This window comes from Sminthopsis crassicaudata, chromosome 1, assembly GCF_048593235.1.
Source record: "Sminthopsis crassicaudata isolate SCR6 chromosome 1, ASM4859323v1, whole genome shotgun sequence".
Classification (NCBI taxonomy): Eukaryota; Metazoa; Chordata; class Mammalia; order Dasyuromorphia; family Dasyuridae; genus Sminthopsis; species Sminthopsis crassicaudata.
Genome location: NC_133617.1, coordinates 490,882,373 through 490,896,896, shown reverse-complemented (window position 1 = coordinate 490,896,896; position 14,524 = coordinate 490,882,373). Strand labels below are relative to the sequence as shown.

At 38.4% G+C, this 14,524-nt stretch overlaps 1 protein-coding gene across 1 annotated transcript in view; it reads left to right on the top strand.

The window, feature by feature from the left end:
• Nucleotides 1-223: 223 nt before the first annotated feature.
• PCSK5 (proprotein convertase subtilisin/kexin type 5) overlaps nucleotides 224-14,524 on the top strand; it is a 626,478-nt gene continuing 612,177 nt past the window's right edge. The window contains 1 exon segment of the mRNA XM_074281408.1: nucleotides 224-1,157. Coding sequence (XP_074137509.1) covers nucleotides 969-1,157 — 189 coding nt within the window. The 5' untranslated portion in view covers nucleotides 224-968.

The following is a 14,524-nucleotide window of genomic DNA, read 5'->3' as shown; positions in this document are numbered from 1 at the left end:
GGGGAGGGCGAAACTCTATCCCCCAGAACCCACTAGGTTTCTACGCAGATAACATAGTGTGCTTTCTTTTAGCTCGGGATCTCGGAGGTTATAGTTTAAAAAGTCGGCGCTAGGACCTAGTTATACCCTGAATCTGTACCGCTTTCGGACGGGAGGAGGAGGGAGGGGGTGAGGGGGAGGTGGGAAAGAAGGGTTGTGTAGGGGTGTGTGGGGGGGGGAGAGAGTCATTTATGCAGAGAAGGCGCTGCTGCCATTTCAACTCACTCCACACTCACTAATCGAGGGGAGAAAGGGGGAGAGAGAGAGAGAGAGAGAGAGAGAGAGAGAGAGAGAGAGAGAGAGAGAGAGAGAGAGAGAGAGAGAGAGAGAGAGAGAGAGAGGAGGGAGGGAGTGAGGTTTCTGAGTCTGACGGAACCGAAGAGGCGCTCAGCTGCCAACACTCACACTGCCTGCTGCTGCTGCTGCTGTTGCTGCTGCTGCTGTTGCTGCTGCTTGCTGCTGCTTGCTGCCGCTGCTGCTCTCTGGGCCTTAGGGGAAAAAGAAAAGAGGAGGAAAGAAAACACAAAATAATCAAGTGAAGGGAAAAAGAGAAGTGAGGAGGAGATAAAGAACTGCGGTGAAGAAGAAAGACAAACTCAAAACACTCATCTGTAAAGAGAAAACCAAACAAACCTAAAAGCTTCAAAACTGGAAGTGCAGCCCCTATCCACTCACTTCATCTCCTGAAGGGGAGGGATAAGGTAGTTCACCTTAACAATCAGAAATGGTCTAAAAGCAAGCGCAAGGTCCAATGCAATATTCCAAGCTATTTCTAGTTTCTTCCATCTAAATTCGGAAGGGTTTTTTGCCGCGGCTTGAGATTGACTGGAAGTGGTGAACGCTAAGTAGCCGCTGGAGCCCAGGGGAAAGGAATCTTTGAAAGGGAAGAAGTTGTGTTGATTGGGGTGGTTTCTCGGAGAGAAAAGACGATGGGCTGGAGGAGTCGGTGCTGCCTGGGGCGATTGGACCTGCTCTGTGTGCTGACCCTCCTTTTGGGCTGCTTGCTGCCGGTGTGTAGGACTCGCGTGTACACCAACCATTGGGCTGTAAAGATCGCCGGCGGATTCCAGGAGGCCAACAGGATAGCTAACAAATACGGATTCATCAATATTGGACAGGTAACTGGCTACATCTTCCCCTTCTCTTTTGTTATCTCCCTCTTTTTCCCTTTCTCCACCCCGGACTCTTTGAAACTTTCTCATCCCGCCTCCCGTTGGAACCTCTGCGGCGGAGATACTCTGGCAGCGGACCCCGATGAACGAAGCTGAGCTAGCGGCTCCCTTCCCCGCCCCCTAGCCTTCCACTTCCCCAGCCTCCAGATGTGCTGCTGCTTGCCTTCCCTGGTCTTCCCCCTACCCCACCCCCTCGTGCGATACTGGGACACGCACACAACCCATACGCATGCCACACACTACACTAAATTCTCGAGGTTGTTTGCTAGTGGTTCGGGGCAGGAAGGGAAGGGATGGTCCTTTCCTTCAACTCTGGTCCTCAGTACATTCCTCCTCGTGAGTGTGTGTGTGTGTGTGTGTGTGTGTGTGTGTGTGTGTGTGTGTGTGTGTATGAGAAAGAGAGAGAGAGAGAGAGAGAGAGAGAGAGAGAGAGAGAGAGAGAGAGAGAGAGAGAGAGAGAGAGAGAGAGAGAGAGAGAGAGAGAGATTGAGAATTATTGAATTATTGGAGGGTGGACTGTCTAAAAATAAGTCATTTGTTGGTGGGTCGAAGAGGTCAAACTGAGCAGAGGGTAAAATGAAAAGAACCGATTTGAGACGAGAAAGAAGTTTCCGAGTCTAGAGTCAACACTGGAGCGCATAAGAGAAGGGCGTTTGGAGTGGAGAGTGGAAGAGGAGAAGGGGACGGGAGGAGTGTTTGCTAAAAGAGGGCTTTCCCTTGCTCGAAGTCCTGTTGCATATTTGGGAAGAGAGCTCCTTCTCCCTTTCTTCCCTCCACTCTGGGGGGATGGAAGTGAACCAGACAGTCTAGATGGAGGGGGTGGTAATGGGAAGTGGAGGCTGAAAACTTCTCCCTTAAGATCTGCCAGCGGGTTTCTTCTCTGCGTATCGTGTCAGGGCTAGAACCTAAGATTAAGAAACCGTGCAGGGTAGACAGGGTGGACTGAGTTCAGAGTGCAGCAGGTAAAAAGATATTACTCAATGTCAGTCATATTCGTATGATGTTTATTTTATTTCATTATATGATAGTTATACCATTTACAGGCACAGATTACGCCCCCTTCACCTCCTCTCTTCCCCACCCCCGAAAACTATCCTGGCATTTAAAAATATAAATAAAATGCGTTGATTTTGTGAGGATGGATGATTGAAAGCAGAACAAGAAAGCTTTGGTAAAGTCCTGCATTACGTGAAATTTACATGTGTCCCCCTTCCCAGTCCCCAACCCCTCCCCAGGTAACTCAAGGATAATTGATCTCCTTTCTTCTCCTTAGCTTTCCCCCTTCGGTTCCTCACCACTACATCCCAACCCTCAAACCAAACCAAACCAACACAAACAAAACAAGTAACCGAATGATTTGGGAGGAGCTGGGGGAAACTAGTTTTAAATGAAACACGTCTCCCAGACACGTACGCGTTCTCCTGGAGGGGAAGGGGGGTGGAGGTGGAAGAAGATTTTAAGTGGAATAGGAGCTTCCCCCCCCCCCCCCCCGGGCCTTTCTCTTCGGAGTCCCCTCCCCCCGGGCCGGCTGAATCGCCTGCGTGATCTTGTGGCTTGGCCTCTAGGGATTTGGGAGGTGTGGGACGCCGGATCTGAGGGGCTGCTGCCGTTGCCTAGATAAAGAGATCCACTGGATTTCTTAGAAAGTCTCTGGGTTGCACATCAGTAAGCCATTTAGGCTATTTCCAGGGAATAGGAACCTAGGGTGTTATCTCACAAAGCCACTTGTGAACAAGGAGATTGCAGGAGGTTGATTTCGCTTGGCACTGGACAAAAACAAAAACAAACAAAAAACCCACCGAAAAACAACTACAACAAAAACGTGAGATTTGGGATTGGTTGGCTGACTGTTGGCTAGCCGGCTGAGGCTGCTGCTCTGAGCTACGCTGCTGCCGCCGCCGCCGCCGCCGCAACCCCTGCCAGGGTGGCGGGGAAGAAGGGAGGGAAGGGGGAGGGAGTTTCTATCCCGCTAGTTTGGCTCGCATCTTTAACCGAGGCTAGAGGAGGCGGCGGCGCAGAGAGGTCACGCTCTTTGTGCCCCAGCTCGCCTATGCACGGCACTGTCCTACTTACTCTGACCAGACTGCAGCAGAGGAAGAGACAGCGGCCACAGCAGTAGCCCAGTTGGATGCCTGAGAAGTCCCCTAGTGGAGCAGGTCCTTTGGAAGAACAGAGGAAGTGCAGAATTGGGGAAGGAATGTGCGTGGGGGTGGGGGGGGAAGGAGGGAAGGAAGGAAGGAAAAAGGGAAGGAAGGAAGGAAGGAAGGAAGGAAGGAAGGAAGGAAGGAAGGAAGGAAGGAAGGAAGGAAGGAAGGAAGGAAGGAAGCAAAGAAGGAAGGAAGGAAGGAAAGAAGGAAGGAAGGAAGGAAGGAAGGAAGGAAGGAAGGAAGGAAGGAAGGAAGGAAGGCAGGAAGGAGGGAGGGAAGGAAGGAAGGAAGGAAGGAAGGAAGGAAGGAAGGAAGGAAGGAGGGAGGGAAGGAAGGAAAGAAGGAAGGAAGGAAGGAAGGAAGGAAGGAAGGAAGGAAGGAAGGAAGGAAGGAAGGAAGGAAGGAAGGAAGGAAGCAAAGAAGGAAGGAGGGAAGGAAGGAAGCAAAGAAGGAAGGAGGGAAGGAAGGAGGGAAGGAGGGAAAGAAGGAGGGAAGGAGGGAAGGGAAGGAAGGAAAGAAGGAAGACCAAGGAAATGTTTCTAATCTGATTTAAGAGTTGTTCCTTTAGACAGCTTGCTTGGGACTCTGGGATCTTACTCTTCTCCTTTTCTGTAATTCACTCTTTTAGTGTCTTGAGATGCACTCACAAGACTGCTAAAGCCAAATAAGTGACAACATCTATGAAGATTAACAATGAACTTAGCTATTCCATTGTCCAATATAGATTTAAATTCCTAAAAGCAAATCTTTCTGTCAGTCTGTTAATCAATTCATACATCAGTTAAGTGGAAGGAGGGATATATTGGGTTTCTCTGAATCCTGATTCATCTTGGGCACACATTGCTCCATCTTTGCTCAACCTGTAAGGAAACACCTGGTTTGTTCTAATTCTACAGATGTTTAGTTCAAAAGCACCTGGATCCTTTCTAAATCCAAAGGGAGTGAGAAAATACTTGGATCTAAGCAGCTTCAAGAATAGCAAGTTGAGGAAACACCTGGGGCCTGCTGGATCCAGTCACAGACAGTTACTTAGACAGGATTGGAGTTCTGCTGCTCCCTGGCACAGCAAGTGGAAGAAGTCGTCACCAAATCCCACTTTCTCAAATATATGTACATTGCTATTTCATGCTAACTTTCCTGGCTTTTATGAAGAGCTTTAAAATGAAGATCAGTGCTATGGTAATGACTTTTCAAATGCTTCTTTTAAAAACAAAGAAATGCTGAGTAGAGAGCAACAAACACAATGCCCATTTTCTCCAAAACATCATTTCCAGTAGCTTTGGTGCTAATTACAAAGTTCAGAGCCTTTGAGGTTAGAGATAGAACCCCCTGGAACTGATGAAATAAGAATTGGAAAAAATTCAGCTGTACTTACAGTGTAAATCATTTCCTCAACAGATCAAAGGATTGTAACACTATTCTAGTAGTCACTGGGGTAGTAAAATCAGTTCACACATGCAGTGTCATTGCCTCAGCAGGGCCAAATGTACTTCTTAATCATTCTTCATTTGTTTTCATTTAGTTGAGATATTGAACTTACTCATTGTTTTTTGGTTTGTTTTTTCTCAATCAAGCTGTGTATGGTTCAGTGTAAAGCCAAGTCATTAAGTTGCAGACAAAATAACCTTAGCAAAAAGAAAAATTGCTTTCATTTGTAATATATGTAAAGCACTTTGCAAACCTTAGAGTGCTTATTATAAATATGAGCTGCTATTATTATCTTTTTTAAAACAATTTCAGATACTTGTATTAGTATATAAGCTTTGAAAGGAGACATTAATCATCCTTTTTTCTAAATAGTTAAGACCAGTATGTATATGCCATTTGTTAAATTTTGCCTCATATTTGCTTTAATATGTGAACCCAAGAAGAAAAACATGACATACTTATAATTCATATTTTCTTAGTTATTACCCTGACTTGTCTTTCTCCTTACCTTTAATATTTTATATAATTTGAGTCCTCCTTACCATTGTGAAACAACTAGAATCATGGCCCTGCCTTGTAGAACTCAGGATGCAATGTGGCTTCTTAATATTTTTAAAACTGTACTATAGAACTCTTTGGAAGAGACTTTGTGGTGCAATGAAATCCTAAATGTGTGGGTTGATCCAGCATAACCAACGGCAAGCATTGGAGACCTTTTCCAAAGTATCTGTGTTGTAGGAGATAAGATCTAGCTGCTAGAGTATATGTTTGGCTTAGAGGCATATATATATTGGATTTGTTTTTCACTTTGGAAAACTATGTAACAGAAGAGTCATTCAGTCTTAGGTTAGGGATGTTCACTAAACTATGAAAAAAAGGTAGGCTATGCAAATCAAAATAAAAATCAGAGATGATACAAAGGGCTTAATATTCTCAAAAGAAAAGGGGAAGAGAGGATCTATGCTTTCTTCTCATTATGAAGATAAAATTATTACAATTTGTATTTTTTTTATCAGAATACTTCCATTTGAAGGCCTTTGTTTCTTTGGACTTTAAAAAGGACTAGAAAGATCACCTTGGTTATTGAATAATACTTCTCATTACCTCATAGTATCATATGACCACTGGATTACAGATCTTAAGTTGGAAGAGACCTCAAAGATGATCTAAAAGACCTCTTTTACAGATGAGGAAACTGAGGTCCCGGGAGCCGAACTCACTTGCTTGTTCATGGCCACACTCTTCTATATCCCCTGAGTAGTCAATTTCATTTAAACAATTTATTGTCCTTCAGGAAAAAAGGACAGCTCACTCCTGGAGGATCTCTTTGTGACCTGTGCCGGCATTCACTAGGCTGCCAAGACTAAAGAACTCCAGGGACTTTGACCTCATTAGCAGAGTACTCCAACAGACTGAGCTAACCAGTTACAGGCCAGGAGAATGAAAGAGCTGGGGGCAGGGTGGAAAGCCTAATTTGTATATTTTGCTTCTGAAGAGGAATCAGGAATCTTTGTTTAGACTGAACCTGCTACAAACTGTATATGAACATTGAGGATTTTTATTATGGACAGATTTCTGATGATGAGAAATAGACTTCTTTTCCTTCATCAGTTTATAATTCTTGATTCCAAATCTTAATTAACAGTAGACAAAAGGGAAAAAAAAACATATCTCTCATTTAGGCAGAGGATCAAGCACTGACACTGAAGGCAAAAATGAAAGTTTCAGATCCTGTCTCTAATAGTTACTACCAGTGTGATCTTGTGCAAGTAACTTAACATTTATTTACTTCAGTTTTCTTATCTGTAAAATCAAGCGGTTGGACTAAAAGGCTTCTGAGGTCCCTTTCTGCAGTAGAAACACAGAGGGATGAGATGAAACTTTAGTGGGAACAAGACTAAGCAGAGTCTCTAGAAGGTGTAGAAAAGCTGGAGTTGAGTGGAATCAAGCATTGCTTTGATATAGAGAAAGGAAAGAAAGGATGCTAAGCTAGAAGCAGGAAATAAAGAGGAAAACAGAACTTGGAGTCTTACTGAGGTATAGGGGAAAAGCAATGTCAAATGTTGTCTAGGGAGGAGAATTTGCATGTCATTTTAGCTAGAGCCTTTAAAAGGAATAAATGTTCAGTCTATGGTGGTCCTCCACCAAAAGCTTAATATGATGCCTTATCACATAGATGTATTTGTTGGTTCTCCAAAGCTATTTCAACAGAGCACAAGTCTTATCAAAATAGAGAGGTTTCAGGGGCAACTAGTTAGTGCAGTGGATAGAGCACCAGCTCTGAAGTCAGGAGGACCTGAGTTCAAATTTGGCCTCAGACACTTAACACTTCCAATTGACTCAATCAGTCAATCAATGAATGAATGAATGAATGAATAAATAAAATAGATAAATGAATGAATGAATGAATAGATAGATAGAAAGATAGATAGATAGAGAGATTTCTACCATGGGACTTACAAATGAACTTCTTATCTGTTATATGATACAAATTCAGAAAACAGAGAGGAACTTCATTCTGCATTGTTGGAAGTAGTAGCCACAAGGATAAAATTATCATTCTTTCCAAGTATTTAATATTATTTTCCAAACTATTTTACACTACACCCTCATAGATACTTGATTGGTACTTAGTATTACCTACTAACCCAAATAATTTGTCCATTTATTTTTTGAAAAGCATTTATTAAGTACCTTTTGTGTACTAGTAGATAGAGTACCAGGCTTGAAGTCAAGCTCACATCTGGTCATACTACCTGTATGACCCTGGGCAAGTCATATGTAAAATGAGCTGGAGAAGAAAATGACAAATCACTCTAGTATCTTTGCTAAGTGAAACCCAAATGGAGTCATAAAGAATCAGACATGACTAAAATAACTGAACTAGGCATTCATTAAGGATACAAAGCAGGAATTGAAACAATCTCCTTAAGAATCTTACATTCTATTGGGAGGAACCAAAAAGCAAACATAGGAGTCAATATAAAGTAAGTAGTAATTTTAAACCATGTATATGACCACTAATAACCTGGAGGATCAAGAAGCACCAGTCCAGAGGTGCTTGAAGAAATCCTTAAAGGAAATTGAGGATTCTAAGAAGTAAAGGTGAGGAGGAAACGAAGTCTGGGTATGGTACATATAAAAGTCCAGAGACAGAAAATGAAATTGTTTATTTAAGGAAAAGATAATAGATTTCCTGGAATGTAGAGTATGGTAAGGGAAATAAAGTGAGGTTAATTTAGGAAAATTAAAGCCAGATTTCGAGTACTTTAAATGGAATCTAATCCAAAATTGTATTTGATCCAAAAGGCAGTAGGGAGCCATTGGAGCTTCTTGAGGAGAGACATAACTTAGCCCTACTTTTGTTTCTGTGGTATCACTTTGACAACTATGTTTAGGATTGACTAGAGAGAGGGAAGATTAAAGCCAGGGAGACCAACTCAAAACCTAATATAACAAGTCAGGGAAAAGATGATGAAGGTCCTGAGCTAGATTTGTGGCCATGCTATTAAAGGGAAGAAGACAAATGTGAGGCATATTATGAAGGGAGAATACACAATATTTGGCAGTTGATTAAATATGGAGTGTGTGTAAAGGAAATAGAAGTATTAAGGGTGACACTAAGGTTGTTAATCTGAATCCTAGAAAGGTGACTATAACTTTGCTAGAATTAGAAAGAAGAAAACAACATGTTAAAGTAGAGTTTTCTTTCCTTGATAAATCAACTTATGTCAGGAGTAAGTATATTATTTTCCCATGAGTGGGTGGGAGGAATTATTATGAACTTTGAATTTTAAATTGGTATTTGAGTTTAGTACTGAATATCTTTGAGGTAACATTTTAATTATAGTTATTTGGTCAGTCCATAAGTTAAATTTAAAAGAGCTCTTAAACAGTGTATAGCAGATAAAACATGTTGGTATGAAATCTTTGCTATATGAAGACACAGGATCTCCTTATTCTCTACTGATAGTTTTTTTTAAATGTTGGATGTTATTTAAATGTCAAGATGTTATTTCCTTGAGTTAAAATTGAAAGCAAAATGGATAGTTCATGCTCATATAATGTATATATGGTTACAGGTGGAAAATACTGTTACTGAATTAATGAATACCTTGAGATAGAGTTAATTTGCTATCCCTAGCATATTTATAGGTATTAATTATTGAAAAATATTGGGAAACACTAAGAGAATGAATGATGAGAAGATGGATGTTTGATTATAAGCCATTTAAACATAAGTTCTGTTTTCTTCCTTCTCATTTCTCCATTTAAAAAAAATTCTGCAAAAGAGAAACCATCCGTTGATTTGGACTATATAGTAACTATAACCAATCATTCCTCATCAGTAGCTGTGCCACAAAGGAATAAAAAAATGGAAAAGATTGATTGAGTTAATACAAATCTAATTGTTCGAATAAAAAAATTATTTATACTAGATAATCTAATGATGATAAATTTATAACTTTTTTTCCCTAATTTTGAGACCAACTTATTTTATATGGCTATTGGGAGTCATTCATTCTGCTTTATTCTATGAGTATTAGTATGCCTGTCTCATTTCTCCTACTAGATGTAAACTTCATGAGAATAATTGGCTTTGCTTTTTCTATCCCCTATAAAATCTTCTTTGGAGCCTCAAATATTAAAGATGTTCAGTAAATATTTGTTGAATTAACAAATGACTAATATGAAAAGTTAACTAACAATAACATGAAGCTATTTTCCATTGATAAAGAAAATCTTAAAAAGTTTTATAAGATGATTATTTTCATTTCCTTCAATCTCTCCCCACCCTAATCATCAATATATCTATCAGAATGATTTATCTAAATTGCATGTCCAATCATATCAGCCATCTACTTAAAAAACTTGAATGACTCTCTGTTATTCCAAGAGTCAAATAAACATAAACTCCTTTGACACTGAAAATTCTTTACAATTTGGGCCTTTTTTCCATTCTAGTCTTCTTTCACATTACTTAGCTCCATTCTAACCATACTGCTCTACTTCCCATTCTTCACACATGAAACTCCAGCTCCTCTCTCTTTCCACTTTTGGACCAACTGTACCTTCATTCCTGGAATGCATTATCATCCCACTTCTACTTTTGCTTTCCCCCAGTCAGCCTTTGCTTCTAAGGGTAACTTGCATAATCTTTGTGGTATCTTGTTTATACATTAATGTGCACATATGTACATGTTGCATTCTGCATTGTAATACATCCTCCTTCAAGGCAGGATATATTTTTTTTTATCTTTGTATCTTCCACACTTGACACAATGTCTGACATCTCAAATGCTTAGTAAATGCTTACAACTGATTGGCTGATTGATAATTACATTAATTTCCTAATACTGGAAGTAATTTATTATAGTTCAGGATCCAGCCAGTTTTAGCTCTGATTATCACTAGTAGATTTAACAATAATTGCTTTGTTTGCATTGGATGGTTTCCTCAAAAATAGAGTATTTAATAATAATAATAATAATAATAATAATTCTGGCATTTAGAATTATACAGAAAAACAGGGATCCCCAGTCTTTTCCTAGTGAGTTAATTTTGATTCCTCCAAACTTTGATGTTCATCAGTCCAGGGATGAAGGTGAGGGAGAGGGGATAGAAAATAGAGTGAGGAGTGGGTGGTTCTGAGAGTATAATTTGCTTAGTCACACTTTTATCTACAACCATGGAGAAAAGGGAGCTGTGTCAGGAAAAGTTCCTTGGGGCTGTTTCCCCTCTGGAAGATTTTCTGATTATCGTCTATCTGTAACAAAAGAGATAAAAAGAAAATAAGAACAATATATAAAATAGCATATGAATTAATATGTGTGTATTAAGAGAGAAACAGATTTTTAACTAGCTTTTAGTTTAATCATAAATTTATACTTTAATATTTGAAATCATTGTTCACATATAAAAATATATATATATATTTGAGTAATCATTTAAGTATAGTACAAAAAATATAGATTTTCAAAGGATTAAAACAGTCAAATGAACTACAGAACTAGTTTAAAATCTACTGAACTAGTAGGTTTGAATCATCTGGTACTTTTAAGTCCTTGTCTTGTATGTGATCATTACTTCATGATAATCTCTGTAATACTGATTATAATTTTGCTTGGAAAAAACAATAACAATAACAATGATATAATTATTATTATTGTTATTATAAAACAGGTGGTACAGTAGGCTTGGAATCAAGAAGACAAGAAGTCTTCTTGAGTTCAGATCTAGCCTCAGACACTTATTAGCAGTGTGACCCTAGACAAGTCACTTATAACCTGTTTGCTTCAGTTTCCTTATCTGTAAAATGAGATGAAGGAGGGAATGGCAAATCTTTGCTAAGAAAATACCAAATGGAGTCATGAAGAGTCAGATGCAACTGAAAAATGACTGAATAACAACAAAAATGAAAATAATTATCATAACTAGCTTTATATAATGTTTTAAGGCTTACAGAGCACACTTTAAAAGGTAGATAGGTGTTATTATTGCTCATTTTTCAAATGAGGAAATTGAGGTAGAAAGCAATTAAATAATTTTTCCAGGTGACATAGCTAATGTCTGGATCTGGATTTGAGCTCAGGTATTTTTGATTCCAGATTTAGTGCTCTCTCTCTTCTGTACCATCTAGGCTGATTATAGTGCCTGCTTTGAAAAAAAAAATCTTAATCCGTCTGATTATTTGTCTGTAAATTACTACTAGTTTAATGAGTTATCATTCTTTTTTTGGAGATGCCAGTTTAATAAAAGGCCATCAACTTAGAGTTCATTCAATGTATCTGTGAAATGTTTAGATACAATTTATTCAAATTAATTGTGAAGTGTTTTTGACTTAGTTGAGATAAGAAAGCATCATCCTCTGTTGGTCCAGAAATACTGAACTTAGCTTTTAATAGAGTACAACAGAATGTGGAGAGTGTATAAATTGATAGATAGCTAAAACCAGTGTTCTCCAGTAATCAGTGAGTTCATAGTTACTGAGTCAATGAGACTCACATAATTTTTTTCATTTTTAAAAAATATTACCTATATTTTATAAAATATTTCTCTTTTCCAGAAAATAATCCTGTATAGCAAAGAACAATCAAGAGAAAAGGAAAATGTTGGCAGAATTAACCAACTTATTGAATGAGTTTCAAAAGAATAAATCTAAATGTCTAGTTACAGTACTTCTAATCTAAATACTAATACTTCTATCTTGCTTCTGTCTCCTCCTCCTCCTCTTCCCCTTCCCCTTCCTCCTCTTTTTCCTCCATCTCCATTTCCTCTTTTTTTTTTCTCTTCTTCTTCCTCTTTTCTTCTTCTTTGATTGCGCTTTTAAATCTGGGAGGAACTACCGGTGGAAAAACTTCCTCCACGGATGTATATCCTCAACTAGACTAATTTATAGACTAAGAGAATTTCCTGGATCACCAAGAGTTTAGGTGATTTCTTCACAAGTATGATAGATAGGTAGATATTTAGATAGATAGAGGATAAGATTTATTAAAGTGCTTATTATACGTATGGTATTATGCTTAATACGATATACTATATGCATAGTATTGTGCTAAGGATTGGAGATACAAATATAGGCAAATCTCTAGACAAGTTCAGGGAAGCTGCAATGCAATATGTAAGCTGGAAATGGTGGAGTATGGTACTCCTCCAGGGAATTCCATGGCACTGGTAAATACTAGGTAAGATCTGAGGAATGAGTCAAAGTGAGTAAAGACATGGCTGGGGGCCTTCTTAATATGATAGTTTTGGGGAAAAGAGTTCTCAGTGAGGAGATGAGGGCTTCAAGGAAGAGGTTTCTCCAAGAGAGAAATGTGACAGAAAAGAAGAAAGAATAAAAGTCCAGAAAGTGTCAGAGAGGCAAGCTTTGAATCCAGGTCTTCCCAACTCCTGGGTCTGCCTTTAATCCACTACACCACAGTGGTCTTGCACATACTTTCCCAATTATTCACACCATATTTGCTGCTTTATTTTGAGGTAATGATAGCCTTAGTAGTTTCTTCAACTCTACAACTATGTGAATTTTTGGCTCAAAATTGAAGAAGGAAAAGCACCCAGAACTTAGAGGAAAGTCTTGCACATACTTGAAAGCTATAGCACAATATAGTTTTTAAATGATTATGTTCTATAATATTTTGTATTTGCCGCCAATTTAATTTTTTCTTCCATTGTTGTAATGTGTTCTACATTTCTCCCTGTATCCTAGAATACTATTGCCACAAGTAGAGCTAGATCCTAATTAGTATGGAAAATGAATCATCCTGAAGTAGTTCCATGTATTCGAATTCTCACTTTTCAAAGTTATAATTACATAAAATGTGTATTGGTTCCAACCCATTGGAAATATGTAGTGTGAATATATTGAATATGTAGTGTGAATATGAATAATACATGGATCACTTTAGGGAGATTCATTCTTTGTACTAATTGAGACCTAGCTATAGTAAATACATACTTTAAAAAAATTCCATATATATATATATATGTGTGTGTGTGTGTGTGTGTGTGTGTGTGTGTGTATAAGAGATGATAAATACATAGAATGCTTATTAAAATTTTACTATATGCCAAGTACTGTGCTAGATACTAGAGATAAAAGTATGAGTAATGGGAAAGTCTTTATCCACAAAGAGTTTAGGTATAATGGGAGAAGAAAAGTCATACACAAAAGTGGATGGATTTGGGAAAGAAGAAAAAAGGTAAGATTCAGAGAGAAGTGGAAAGATGGGGAGTCTACAAATATTTTGAAGTGGTGTGTGCATACCTATCTTTTTTCAAGCCTATTTAACAAGAGGAAAAAGTATTAGCTTTGGAGTCAGAGAATATGGGTTTTGCCACTTGCTAAAGCAAATCACCCAATCTTCTCTAGGCCTCAGGTGTTAGGTTGAGCAAATAAACGGATTGAGCTAAATTTATAGGGATAGAGACTGCAGTTTTTGAATGAAGCAACTTCTACCAATGTGCCATCTTTTTTGTAATTTATAGTTTCAGAGTCTTGTCTAGAGAAGTGAGAATTTAACTTGCAAAGGATCAAAAAATTAGAATATATTAGAAGCAAGAAGCCATAATGACTTTAAAGCCAGTCACTTCTACTTCATCATGTTGTTTGTGTCTATACATGTGTATATCATATATATATGATATACACATACATGCATATATATATGTATGATGTAAAAACATTGGAACATGGAACATAGACTTGTGATTTCATTGGTACAGGGAATTCCTTTGTGAGAAAAATCTCTCTACTAGTGTAGATTGGGACTCTCAAGCAATTGCTTAGAATATAGTGAGGTTAGATGAACTACCTAGTCACATAGTTTTCATAACTGTTATGTGTGAGAGGTAGGTCTTCTTAGTTCTATTCATTTTTAGTATATATTAAGTATATATTTATTTATCAAGAAGCACTTTCTCAGTCACATTAATGTCAATATTTATGTCGATTTGATATTAATATCAAAGAGGCAAAGAATACCCTATAACATTTTTACATTTTGTATTCAATCAACTTTGTGTGAAATCTCAAAAGTTGATTCTGTCTTGGGCAAATACACTTTGCTTTTCATGCCAAGATTGAAGTTGTTGAGGATTTATTTAAAGAAAAAAAACTCTAATCTTTGGACTGATACTTTTTCCAGTATGACTAAAGTGTTACTTATACCACATATATATGGGTAATAAGTGCTTAAGAACTGATAGGTTCCACCACCATCACCACCCTTTTCC